The 14,824-nt window shown below is 39.2% G+C and overlaps 1 protein-coding gene across 4 annotated transcripts in view; it reads left to right on the top strand.

Moving 5' to 3' along the window:
* Nucleotides 1-14,824, top strand: part of PRKAG2 (protein kinase AMP-activated non-catalytic subunit gamma 2) — an 889,218-nt gene that overhangs the window by 743,829 nt on the left and 130,565 nt on the right. For all 4 annotated transcript variants that reach the window (XM_053713799.1, XM_053713800.1, XM_053713801.1 and 1 more), the window contains one exon: nt 11,437-11,518. In XM_053713799.1, coding sequence (XP_053569774.1) covers nt 11,437-11,518 — 82 coding nt within the window. The remainder of the gene's footprint in view (nt 1-11,436; nt 11,519-14,824) is intronic.

The raw sequence follows: 14,824 nt of genomic DNA, 5'->3' as shown, positions 1-14,824 counted from the left end.
CCACCCACATACCCCTAATCTAACCCAAACCCCTCTTACAAAAACCTAACACTAATCCCCTGAAGATCATCCTACCTTGAGTCGTCTTCACTCAGCCGAGCCACCGATGGAACTGAAGAGGACATCCGGAGCGGAAGAAGTTAATCCTCCAAGCGGCGCTGAAGAAATCTTCCATCCGATGAAGTCATCATCCAGGCGGCGCTGAAGAAGTCTTCGATCCGGCCGATGTCATCTTCAAAGAGGCGCTGAAGAGGTCTTCTATCCGGGCGAAGTCATCTTCCAAGCCGGGTCTTGAATCTTCCTTCTGCTGACGCGGAACCACCTTCTTCACCGACGGACTACGACGAATGACGGCTCCTTTAAGGGACGTCATCCAAGATGGCGTCCCCTCAATTCCGATTGGCTGATAGGATTCTATCAGCCAATCGGAATTAAGGTAGGAAAATCTGATTGGCTGATGGAATCAGCCAATCAGATTCAAGTTCAATCCGATTGGCTGATCCAATCAGATTGAGCTCGCATTCTATTGGCTGATCGGAACAGCCAATAGAATGCGAGCTCAATCTGATTGGCTGATTCCATCAGCCAATCAGATTTTTCCTACCTTAATTCCGATTGGCTGATAGAATCCTATCAGCCAATCGGAATTGAGGGGACGCCATCTTGGATGACGTCCCTTAAAGGAGCCGTCATTCGTCGTCGTCTGTCGGTGAAGAAGGTGGTTCCGCGTCGGCGGAAGGAAGATTCAAGACCCGGCTTGGAAGATGACTTCGCCCGGATAGAAGACCTCTTCAGCGCCTCTTTGAAGATGACATCGGCCGGATCGAAGACTTCTTCAGCGCCGCCTGGATGATGACTTCATCGGATGGAAGATTTCTTCAGCGCCGCTTGGAGGATTAACTTCTTCCGCTCCGGATGTCCTCTTCAGTTCCATCGGTGGCTCGGCTGAGTGAAGACGACTCAAGGTAGGATGATCTTCAGGGGATTAGTGTTAGGTTTTTGTAAGGGGGGTTTGGGTTAGATTAGGGGTATGTGGGTGGTGGGTTTTAATGTTGGGGGGGGTTGTATTTTTCTTTTACAGGCAAAAGAGCTGAACTTTTTGGGGCATGCCCCCACAAATGGCCCTTTTAAGGGCTGGTAAGGTAAAAGAGCTTAGAAATGTATTTAATTTAGAATAGGGTAGGGATTTTTTTTATTTTGGGGGGGTTTGTTATTTTATTAGGGGGCTTAGATTAGGTGTAAGTAGCTTTAAAATTGTTGTAATATTTTAACATGTTTGTAACTTATTTTTTTATTTTTTGTAACTTAGCTTTTTTTATTTTTTGTACTTTAGTTAGTTTATGTAATTGTATTTAATTGTAGTTATTTGTAGGTAGTTTATTTAGTTAATTTAATGATAGTGTAGTATTAGGTTTAATTGTAACTTAAGTTAGGATTTATTTTACAGGTAATTTTGTATTTCTTTTAGCTAGGTAGTTATTAAATAGTTAATAACTATTTAATAACTATTCTAACTAGCTAAAATAAATACAAAGTTACCTGTAAAATAAATATAAATCCTAAGATAGCTATAATATAATTATTATTTATATTGTAGCTATATTAGGGTTTATTTTAAAGGTAAGTATTTAGTTTTAAATAGGATTCATTTAGTTAATAAGAGTTAATTTATTTAGATTTATTTAATTAATATTTAAGTTAGGGGGGCGTTAGGGTTAGGGTTAGACTTAGGTTTAGGGGTTAATAATTTTATTACAGTGGCGGCGGCGGCGTAGTGGGGGGCAGGATAGGGGTTAATAAATTTATTATAGGTGGCGACGGTGTAGGGGGGGCAGATTAGGGGTTAATAAATTTATTATAGGTGGCGACGGTGTAGGGGGGGCAGGATAGGGGTTAATACATTTAATATAGGTTGCGGCGGGTTCAGGGAGCGGCGGTTTAGGGGTTAATACATTTATTATAGTTGCGGTGGGCTCCGGGAGCGGCGGTTTAGGGGTTAATATGTATAGAGTAGCTTGCGGTGGGCTCTGGGAGCGGCGGTTTAGGGGGTAATAACTTTATTTAGTTGCGGCGGTGTAGGGGGGGTCAGATTAGCGGTGTTTAGACTCGGGGTACATGTTAGGGTGTTAGGTGTAGACAGCTCCCATAGGAATCAATGGGATGTCTGTCAGCAGCGAACTTGTACTTTCGCTATGGTCAGACTCCCATTGATTCCTATGGGATCCGCCGCCTCCAGGCTGGCGCTTTGAAAACCAGGTACGCTGGGCCGTAAAAGTGCCGAGCGTACCTGCTAGTTTTTTGATAACTAGCAAAAGTAGTGAGATTGTGCCGCACTTGTGTGCGGAACATCTGGAGTGACGTAAGAATCGATCTGTGTCGGACTGAGTCCGGCGGATCGAAGTTTACGTCACAAAATTCTACTTTTGCCGGTCTCGAGCCTTTGATAACTAAGGCGAATCAGCCTCGCCACAAATACGCTGCGGAATTCCAGCGTATTTGAGGTTGACGGCTTGATAACTAGGCCCCAATGTCACAACTGTGGCATATATCAATCATCAAGGAGGGACTCACAGTCCTCTGGCTATGAAAGAAGTATCTCGAATTTTGGTTTGGGCGGAATCCAGCTCCTGTCTAATCTCTGCGGTTCATATCCCAGGTATAGACAATTGGGAAGCGGATTATCTCAGTCGCCAAACGTTGCATCCGGGCGAATGGTCTCTTCACCCAGAGGTATTTCTTCAGATTGTTCAAATATGGGAGCTTCCAGAAATAGATCTGATGGCGTCTCATCTAAACAAGAAACTTCCCAGGTATCTGTCCAGATCCCGGGATCCTCAGGCGGAGGCAGTGGATGCATTATCACTTCCTTGGAAGTATCATCCTGCTTATATCTTTCCGCCTCTAGTTCTTCTTCCAAGAGTAATCTCCAAGATTCTGAAGGAATGCTCGTTTGTTCTGCTGGTAGCTCCGGCATGGCCTCACAGGTTTTGGTATGCGGATCTTGTCCGGATGGCCTCTTGCCAACCGTGGACTCTTCCGTTAAGACCAGACCTTCTGTCTCAAGGTCCTTTTTTCCATCAGGATCTGAAATCCTTAAATTTAAAGGTATGGAGATTGAACGCTTGATTCTTGGTCAAAGAGGTTTCTCTGACTCTGTGATTAATACTATGTTACAGGCTCGTAAATCTGTATCTAGAGAGATATATTATAGAGTCTGGAAGACTTATATTTCTTGGTGTCTTTCTCATCATTTTTCTTGGCATTCTTTTAGAATACCGAGAATTTTACAGTTTCTTCAGGATGGTTTAGATAAGGGTTTGTCCGCAAGTTCCCTGAAAGGTCAAATCTCTGCTCTTTCTGTTCTTTTTCACAGAAAGATTGCTATTCTTCCTGATATTCATTGTTTTGTACAAGCTTTGGTTCGTATAAAACCTGTCATTAAGTCAATTTCTCCTCCTTGGAGTTTGAATTTGGTTCTGGGAGCTCTTCAAGCTCCTCCGTTTGAACCTATGCATTCATTGGACATTAAATTACTTTCTTGGAAAGTTTTGTTCCTTTTGGCCATCTCTTCTGCCAGAAGAGATTCTGAATTATCTGCTCTTTCTTGTGAGTCTCCTTTTCTGATTCTTCATCAGGATAAGGCGGTGTTGCGAACTTCTTTTGAATTTTTACCTAAAGTTGTGAATTCCAACAACATTAGTAGAGAAATTGTGGTTCCTTCATTATGTCCTAATCCTAAGAATTCTAAGGAGAAATCGTTGCATTCTTTGGATGTTGTTAGAGCTTTGAAATATTATGTTGAAGCTACTAAGTCTTTCCGAAAGACTTCTAGTCTTTTTGTTATTTTTTCCGGTGCTAGAAAAGGCCAGAAAGCTTCTGCCATTTCTTTGGCATCTTGGTTGAAATCTTTAATTCATCTTGCCTATGTTGAGTCGGGTAAAACTCCGCCTCAGAGGATTACAGCTCATTCTACTAGGTCAGTTTCTACTTCCTGGGCGTTTAGGAATGAAGCTTCGGTTGATCAGATTTGCAAAGCAGCAACTTGGTCCTCTTTGCATACTTTTACTAAATTCTACCATTTTGATGTATTTTCTTCTTCTGAAGCAGTTTTTGGTAGAAAAGTACTTCAGGCAGCGGTTTCAGTTTGAATCTTCTGCTTATGTTTTTTCATTAAACTTTATTTTGGGTATGGATTATTTTCAGCAGGAATTGGCTGTCTTTATTTTATCCCTCCCTCTCTAGTGACTCTTGTGTGGAAAGATCTACATCTTGGGTAATCATTATCCCATACGTCACTAGCTCATGGACTCTTGCTAATTACATGAAAGAAAACATAATTTATGTAAGAACTTACCTGATAAATTCATTTCTTTCATATTAGCAAGAGTCCATGAGGCCCGCCCTTTTTTTGTGGTGGTTATGATTTTGTATAAAGCACAATTATTCCAATTCCTTATTTTATATGCTTTCGCACTTTTTTATCACCCCACTTCTTGGCTATTCGTTAAACTGAATTGTGGGTGTGGTGAGGGGTGTATTTATAGGCATTTTGAGGTTTGGGAAACTTTGCCCCTCCTGGTAGGAATGTATATCCCATACGTCACTAGCTCATGGACTCTTGCTAATATGAAAGAAATGAATTTATCAGGTAAGTTCTTACATAAATTATGTTTTTCCTCTTACTCATTTACTGTACCCACACATATTATATACCGTTTTTCTCGCCATTAAATGGACTTTCTAAAGATACCATTTTTTTCATCACATCTTATAATTTAATATAAAAAATATATAAAATATGAGGAAAAAATTGAAAAAAACACACTTTTTCTAACTTTGACCTCCAAAATCTGTTACACATCTACAACCACCAAAAAACACCCATGCTAAATAGTTTCTAAATTTTGTCCTGAGTTTAGAAATACCCAATGGTTACATGTTGTTTGCTTTTTTTGCAAGTTATAGGGCAATAAGTACAAGTAGAACTTTGCTATTTCCAAACCACTTTTTTTCAAAATTAGCGCTAGTTACATTGGAACACTGATATCTGTCCGGAATCCCTGAATATCCCTTGACATGTATATATTTTTTTTTAGAAGACAACCCAAAGTATTGATTTATGCCCATTTTGGTATATTTCATGCCACCATTTCACTGCCAAATGCGAGCAAATAAAAAAAATTGTTCACTTTTTCACAAATTTTGTCACAAAATTTAGGTTTCTCACTGAAATTATTTACAAACAGTTTGTGCAATTATGGCACAAATGGTTGTAAATGCTTCTCTGGGATCCCCTTTGTTCAGAAATAGCAGACATATATGGCTTTGGCGTTGCTTTTTGGTAATTAGAAGGCCGCTAAATGCAGCTGCGCACCACACGTGTATTATGCCCAGCAGTGAAGGGGTTAATTAGGGATCTTGTAGGGACCTTGAAGGGTTAATTTTAGCTTTAGTGTAGTGTAGTAGACAACCCAAAGTATTGATCTAGGCCCATTTTGGTATATTTCATGCCACCATTTCACCGCCAAATGCGAGCAAATAAAAAAAAAAGTGACATTTTTCACAATTTTAGGTTTCTCACTTAAATTATTTACAAACAGCTTGTGCAATTATGGCACAAATGGTTGTAAATGCTTCTCTGGGATCTTTGTTCATAAATAGCAGACATATATGGCTTTGGCGTTGCTTTTTGGCAATTAGGAGGCCGCTAAATGCTGCTGCGCACCACACTTGTATTAAGCCCAGCAGTGAAGGGGTTAATTAGGTAGCTTGTAGAGAGCTTGCAGGGTTAATTTTAGCTTTAGTGTAGAGATTAGCCTCCCACCTGACACATCCCACCCCCTGATCCCTCCCAGACAGCTCTCTTCCCTCCCCCACCCCACAATTGTCCCGCCATCTTAAGTACTGGCAGAAAGTCTGCCAGTACTAAAATAAAAGGTGTTTTTTTTTTTTGTTTTTTTTTTAATTATTCAGCTGTGATGGACCCCTGCCTTAACCCCCAACCTCCCTGATCCCCCCCCAAACACCTCTCTAACCCTCCCCACCTACCTAATTGCCACCATCTTGGGTACTGGCAGCTGTCTGCCAGTACCCAGTTTTCCCCAAAAAATAAAGTGTTTTTGTTTTATTTTTAAATGTTTTATTTTTATTTTTTCTGTAGTGTAGCTGCCCCAACCCCCCCCCCCCCCACCCACCCACCAGATCCAGATCCTGATCCTATTATTATTTAAAAAATGCTAGTTTGCTGCCCCCCTCCCTCTTACCAAAATTCATTGGTGGCAGTGCCAGTGATTGCTGCGTGCACACACACACACGCACGCGCGCGCGTGCACGCAGCCCCCCGCACGGTAGCGGTGGGCCGCCCACCCTCCTCCCTGTAAGCTCCCACCCACCAACGAACGGCCCCATCGCTACCGGTGCAGAGAGGGCCACAATAAAGGGTATTGCAGGATGCCTCAATATCGAGGCATCACTGCAATACCCTGAGAGCTGCTGGAAGCGATTGCGATCGCTTCCAGCACTCTCTAAGACAACTGACGTACCAGGTACGTCCATTGTCACTAACTGCAAGTTTTTGCAGGACGTACCTGGTACGTCAGTTGTCATTAAGGGGTTAAAGGGCCACTAAACCCAAAATCTTTCTTTCATTATTCAGATAGAGAATAGAAATTTAAACAACATTACAATTTACTTCCATAATTTATTTTGCTTCATTTTTTAAATATCCTTATTTGAAGAAAAAGCAATGAACATGGTGAGCCAATCACATGATGCTTCTATGTGCAGCAACCAATCAGCAGCTAGTGAGCATTTCTAGATATGCTTTTCATCAAATAATATCAAGAGAATAAAACAAATTAGATAATATAAGTAAATTAGAAAGATGTTTAAAATTGCATTCTCTTTCTAAATCATAAAAGAAAAAATGTGGGTGGCATGTTCCTTTAAGTTTTATAAAAAAAATGTGAAATTACTGTTAAACTTACTTGGCACAAGATTTTACTATATTTGATAATGTATAGTTAAAACCAATTATATATATAAAGGGAATCAAATGAAAGGAAGGGCAACAACAGCCTTAGAATAAAGTAAGGAGCCGGTTTCTTTGTATGCATTATTTATACAGACAGATCATCACCGAACAAGCGGACACTAATAATACTGAAAGTGATTTAAGATTTATTTATTTTTTTACTGCCTGCTCTAATATTAAAGTTTAGCCTTCTTGCATCATAAAGAACATTATCTAACAGAATATGGAGGGACTTAAGATTTTTTTTTTAATGCCTGATCAGCTCAGCTCTAAGTTAAAAGCATAGCATTCTTACATCATAAAGTCAAAGAACATTATCTCACAGAATATGAAGTATATATATTATATATATATACTTCATATTCTGTGAGATAATGTTACTTCATATTCTGTGAGATAAAATAATGTTCTTTATGGAGCAGCATGCAAAAATGCTATATATATATATTCTGTGAGATAATGTTCTTTATATGCAAGAATGCTTCTACCTAGAACCTCCACAGGACAGGAGAAATAGTGGATATATTTTTGAGAATGCAACATGCAAGAGAAAATTAAAACAAATTTTGCTGTAATTTAACAAAACACATGATCTATATAGGAAAAAAAAAAAAAACTTTACTTTTTAATTTTATCACATGCAAAATGATCCTAATCTGTTTAAATATAAGGTAATAACCAATGCCATGTTCTCATCAATGTAAATTGCAAAAGATAAGAAAACATTTTTTTAAACTGGAACTGGAAGTAGCTAATAGATCATCGTTGTCAATTGGATGATCAGAACATATTAACATTTACTGTCTGTTACAGATCTGAAATTTCTGAAAATCCATTTTTTTTCTTTTAGTTTTTATTCAAAAATCAAATCACCACGTGACATGACTCAGCTCAGTCAGCTCTGACTCTGACAGACAGTAATGTGTTAAAAAAAACCATATTAATATTGACATTAATACTTATTAAAACTGTGTTGACTGAGACTCACTGTTCATGTTCACATTATAATGACATATTGATTCTTCATATCATTCATTCTTCATTCACTTTCACATCATTTAAATTATTAAAAAAAATATACTAGTAGTGTACTAGTGTACATAACATACCGTGATGATTTTGATGATGTCTGTGTTGTCACTAGTTGCTTGCCTTGCCGCCTTTTGTGTGTCACAGTCCAGACACTCAGACAGGAGTCCTCACACACTCACTCCGTGACTCGCCCTGCTCCCACAAGTGACCACGTGGCCTGCTGCCGCCTGCCTGCTGCTATCCTTTCTCCTCTTGGCTCTATCGCTGACATGTGCATGCGCAGTTGCATGCAGGCACGTCACTTCACCTGCTGTGACTGTGAGAACTACACAGATTCAGTCTGACTCCTCTCTCTCATTACTACTCGCTCAGTGTGCCCGACTGCCCGTTGTGACGTCACTCACCTCATAAGCCGTAGCCACTAGCCACCGCTCTGCTGCCGCCGGCCGGCCCCACCTGACCCCCGGCCCGGCCCCATACATTATACTAAGACAGTGACTGATAATAATAATAAATATATTTTATTTTTATATATGATATGATTGATTTGATATGAGTGCTCAGTGCTTGAGTCAGTCAGTGTGTGTGTGTGGGACTGGGACTTAGAGAGTTATCAGCAGCACTGCAGCAGCCAGCCAACAGCTGGCTCTGAGCCCAGGCAGCCCAGCTGAGCTGCAGGCAGGCGGCCCACCGGGATTTTTCCTGGTATCCCGGCTGCCCAATCTGGCCCTGTGCTTACCCAGTAAAATATTAATCTATGTAATCTATTGGGATCTATCTACATAGTCAGTATAACATTAATCACAGTCTCCGCTATAGAAGAGACTTTGTTTAGTTTAACATTGCAATCCAGCCAGTCAGTTTAATGTTAACAACAGCCTCCGCTATAGAAGGGGCTTTTTGGAGTTTAGCATTATCTTTTGAATTAATTCTGCTTTACGCTTACCAATTATGTATTCACCTCTATCTCTTAGTGTTATTACTAGAAGACAATACTGATATTTGGATAACGCTGTAATATTAAGCAGGGATATGAGCTACCTGATACTTGTACTTTCACTCTGAGCAACACCACATATGTGGTTCATACAAAATAAATGCTGCCATCTTTAGAGTGTTAGACAAATCGTTTACTAACTTAACTTTTCACAACTACGGAAAGATTATATAGAAATATAAGCTAAGCGCTCCACTTAGAAATATATATGTAAGATTAGCGGTTACATTGAATAATATATTCTTAGTTATTCTACGTTAATAATCATAAGAAGACTCTTATATGTACTGTATGTAACGGTGAGACATTACATTATAACACTGACTTATGCAACATTGAGCCGTACACTGCATGTGGGGGCCATTAACAATAGAATTTCATTTGGTGATACATCTCAGTGTTATTTTTGTTTCCCGGTTTGGAGAGAGATACCACTGAAATCAAGAAGAGGGCTACAGGTTTCAATTAGAAGGACTTATCTCATCTTCTAAAACTCAGTTTTAATGTTCTGGAGCTGTGAAACCAGGAAACTGCAAAATTGTAGCCGCAAACATGTTGCACGGATAGGATTGCGCTTTTGTGACCAGTTTTTCAAAAGGGAACGTGCATTCATGATTGGGCTTTTCCAACGGGCTCCTGCCTTTGTAACGGGCTCCTGTCCCATTTGAAAGCCTGGTTATGAAGGCTCCTGTAATGAAGGTGACAATAATAGAAACACAAGTATGGATTTGGAAACAAACAAGAGATTGCTACATGCCATTTCTAGGTGTTGGGATCCAGATCTAACTTTTCCTGACAGATTCTTAAACATTCAATACCCATACATATGTAAATGTACTTACAAATATTTAAAGGGACAGTCAAGTTAAAATTTAAACTTTCATGATTCACATAAGACATGCAATTTTAATCAATTTTCCAATTTACTTTTATCATCAAATTTGTTTTGTTCTCTTGGTATTCTTTGTTGAAAGCTAAACCTAGGTAGACTCATATGCTAATTTCTAAGTCCTTGAAGGCCGCCTCTTCTCTCAGTGCATTTTTACAGTTTTTCACATCTAGACAGTACTAGTTCATGTGTGCCATATAGATAATGTGCTCACTCCCATGGAGTTACTTATGAGTCAGCACTGATTGGCTAAAATGCAAGTCTATCGAAAGAACTGAGATAAGGGGGCAGTCTGCAGAGGCTTACATACAAGGTAATCGCATTGGTAAGAATGGTATTAATATAAATGTGTTGGTTATGCAAAACTGCGGAATAGGTAATAAGGGGATTATCTATCTTGTATAAACAATAAACATTATCAGGTTGTACAGTCCCTTTAAATGTGTTCCCTGCCGATTGCAAATGAATTCTATAATAGTAATGAATAGAGCTTTATAAATCTATAACGTATGCAAACATGCCTCTAAAATGTTGTCTGTGGCCATTTCAGAGTGTCTTGCACATGTGGAACATAATAGGATTAGCTAATATTGTCTTGGAATACTTGCAGTTATGTTAAAAGGGCCAGTGTATGGGACTTAATGAAGTGCCATTAGGTGTTGAATTCAATAAGTGTAAAATGGTCTTAAAAACATGTTAAAAAGTATCAGGAAAATTGATTGCGATCATTGAGAAATGTCATCTCTATGTTAAAAATAGGGCTTTTATTGAAGAGCCCAAAAATGTGCTTGCAGGTCTGAGAAATAACCAAAATCCCACTGTTGCGATTACGTCTAAACAAAAGGTGCACTTTTCGGATTGAAAACAAATTAGCCAATAGATTGTGATCGATCCCATAGTAAGGTAGGGTTAATATTAGAGCATATAGTTTTTATATAAGAATTCCCCTTTTCTTATCTGCGATGTGATGTTCTTAAAAAATGATGCTAATCCTTTTCCGGCACACCGTCATTTGTCATCTTTGTTTATTGATAGGTGCACCAATGAAATGTAGTAGAATAACATCTAAAATTTGTGTAATTGTTTATATTTTTTTTCCTTCAGTAAATCATTATCAACGTATTTGTCTCTTGGTGTCTGGTCCACCCTCCCCAGTACATGTGTTTGTTGTTATGTTGATAGTGCCGGATAAAGCCACTGTGGGAAGTCTGCTCAGTAGTGCTTCAGTATCCTCCTTACAAATGAGAGCACATATATCACTGCCGCCGTTGCCTCTGATTAGCTGTATATGTCTTTGTGAAAATGTAAAATGTCTTTTTATCCATTTCTATTGGAGACAAATTTGCTATTAAGCCAATTCTATAATTGTGAACTGTAGAGTTTAATCATGAATATAAAACCCTTCAGGACATGTTACCTAAAATTGCAGGTGTTTATTGAGAATGATCCATGTTCTTCACTTTTGGTTGTTTCTTTTTTTTACAGGTGAAAAAGGCTTTTTTTGCATTGGTAGCCAATGGTGTCAGAGCTGCTCCCTTATGGGAAACGAAAAACCAGAATTTTGTAGGTGAGCATATAAAGCTGTAACATTTCTTGCTTATTCTATCATTAAAGTGATAATAAAGTTTAAACTGCAAGAAATTATATTATGAATCTATGTAAAACATAAACGCTACCTTCATTAGTGAATTCTAGTAGAAGATGAGCTTGAATATTATTTTATTTAGGTAATCATTCTATTACATAAACCTCAACTGGCCGCCCTCCGCAAAACGGTCTTTTTCATGTGTTGATGATTACACCTCTTATCCAATAGTCGTGTTAGCCAAACGCCACGGCGTAGCTCAGAAGCAACTTTTTTTTTTAATTTTTTTTTTATGGAGGGCCATATGGCTAGCACGACTATTGGATAAGAGGTGGAAATGTCACCTCACGAATAATAAACTGTTTTTTGGAGGGTGGTCTGGTGGGGGTTATGTAATAGAACGATTACCTAAATTAAAATAATGATTAAGCGCATGTTCTATTAGAATTTATGAATGAAGGTACAGTACCGTTTTATTTTTTTACATCGATTTATACTTTCATTTCTTGCAGGTTAATCTTTACCATCACTTTAAGATAATTCATTGCCTGTTATCACCATCTTTAATTAGAATTTCAATGAACACTCACATTTTTGCTCTTGCCATTATTATATATGTCCAGACTTCTGGATTTTTTTATTTTTTACTGAATTTATAGAACCCTGATCTGGAGTAGTGTTCATTGCTTCTCAAGTACAACTGGATTTCAGTAAACGCCAAGATGGTCGTCCTATAAGGCAGTGTTTTTTAAAAAAAATTTCTCCCAATTTACTTATTATCACATTTTCTTTGTTCCCATGATATTCTGTGTTGAAGAGATACCTATGTAGGCACCTGGAGCACTACATGGCAGGAAATAGTGCTGCCTTCTGCAAAAAAGTTAAACTTCTTGAAAAAATGCTCCAGAAATAGGCCGGCTCCTAAGCATACGTCCCTGCTTTTTTAACAAAAGATACCAAGAGAAAAAAGAAAAATTGCTAATAGAAGTAAATTAGAATGTTGTGTACAATTTTTGGGTTTCATATCCCTTTAATCTACATTCAAATGTAATAATAAAGTACTGGATTTTGTTAGAGCATTTTATTATTAAATGAAGATCACTTGGTAACTGTATGTTTAACTCCTGCAATACAATTATTGGTATGATTGGTGTAGGTGTCCTGCCACAGAACGTCAGTGCTTTGTGGCTCCTGAACTCATATTTAAATATTTGTTTAAAGCCTTTGTGGGTGTTAAACACAGAGTTACCAAGGTAAATTAGTGTAATATAATCAATTAGGGCTCAAGTTATCAAGCAGCAAGTGGACAAGCTATCCAGCTGGGAAACTGTTGACCCTGTTTGCTACGAGCTGGGAAAGGACAAACATTTATTATTGCTTAATGGGATGTTAACCCCTTAATGACCGGACCATTTTTCAATTTTCTTACCCTTAATGACAATGGCTATTTTTACATTTCTGCAGTGTTTGTGTTTAGCTGTAATTTCCCTCTTACTCATTTACTGTACCCACACATATTATATACCGTTTTTCTCGCCATTAAATGGACTTTCTAAGGATACCATTATTTTCATCATATCTTATAATTTCCTATAAAAAAAATATAAAATATGAGGAAAAAATTGAAAAAAACACACTTTTTCTAACTTTGACCCCCAAAATCTGTTACACATCTACAATCACCAAAAAACACCTATGCTAAATAGTTTCTAAATTTTGTCCTGAGTTTAGAAATACCCTATGTTTACACGTTCTTTACTTTTTTTGCAAGTTATAGGGCCATAAATACAAGTAGCACTTTGCTATTTCCAAACAACTTTTTTTCAAAATTAGCGCTAGTTACATTGGAACCCTGATATCTGTCAGGAATACCTGAATATCCCTTGACATGTATATATTTTTTTTTAGAAGACAACCCAAAGTATTGATCTAGGCCCATTTTGGTATATTTCATGCCACCATTTCACCGCCAAATGTCATCAAATAAAAAAAAAAGTTCACTTTTTCACAAATTTTGTCACAAACTTTAGGTTTCCCACTGAAATTATTTACAAACAGCTTCTGCAATTAAGGCACAAATGGTTGTAAATGCTTCTTTGGGATCCCCTTTGTTCAGAAATAGCAGACTTATATGGCTTTGGGGTTGCTTTTTGGTAAGTAGAAGGCCGCTAAATGCTGCTGCGCACCACACGTAAATTATGCCCAGCAGTTAAGGGGTTAAATTAGGTAGCTTGTAGGGAGCTTGCAGGGTTAAGTTTAGCTTTAGGGTAGAGATCAGCCTCCCACCTGACACATCCCACCCCCTGATCCCTCCAAAACAGTTCTCTTCCCTCCCCCACCCCACAATTGTCCCCGCCATCTTAAGTACTGGCAGAAAGTCTGCCAGTACTAAATAAAAGGAGTTTTTCATTTTTTTAATAAAAAAAAATAAAATGTTTTAGCTGTGATGGACTCCTGCCTTAGCCCCAACCTCCATGATCCCCCCCCCCCCCCAGCTCTCTAACCCTCTCCCCTACCTAATTGCCGCCATCTTGGGTACTGGCAGCTGTCTGCCAGTACCCAATTTGCCCCCCAAAAAAGTGTTTTTTTTTTATCTTTTATTGCCAGTTTAAATTTTTCTGTAGTGTAGCAGCCCCCCACAATACCCCAACCCCCTCCCCCTCCCCCTCCCAGATCCTCATATATTTACTTTTTCCCCCCTCTTCCCTCCTCATTGGTGTCAGTGTGGGTAGCTAATCGCGCACGCGCACGCGCACCCCTGCACGCTCCCGGCACCCGGCGTGCACATTGCACTTACAGGAGCCGGATGCCGGATGCCGGGTAGCGATGGGCCGCCCACCCGCCTCCCTGTTGCGCTCCCACCCACCAACGAACCGGCACCATCGCTACCGGTGCAGAGAGGGCCACAGAGTGGCTCTCTCTGCATCGGAGTCTTCTGAAAGGGTATTGCAGGATGCCTCCATATGGAGGCATCACTGCAATACCCTGAGAGCTGCTGGAAGCGATTGCGATCGCTTCCAGCACTCTCTTAGACAACTGACGTACCAGGTACGTCTATTGTCATTAACTGTAAGTTAATGCATGACGTACCTGGTACGTCAGTTGTCATTAAGGGGTTAAACAGTGCTCCTTTTGGTAAAACAAATATGTTAAATCAAAGTAGCATTCTGCCTGTTCTGAGCATGGGCAAATCCCTGTTTATCTTGTGTGTTCACTTAATACTAAACCAGCTCCTGTTATTCTAGAAGTTTATGGCATCAGGATAGAGATGCCTTCCTGTAAAGACCA

This window comes from Bombina bombina, chromosome 5 (assembly GCF_027579735.1).
Source record: "Bombina bombina isolate aBomBom1 chromosome 5, aBomBom1.pri, whole genome shotgun sequence".
Lineage (NCBI taxonomy): Eukaryota > Metazoa > Chordata > Amphibia > Anura > Bombinatoridae > Bombina > Bombina bombina.
Note: the sequence above shows the minus strand (reverse complement) of the source record. Positions and strands in the feature narration are given on the sequence as shown.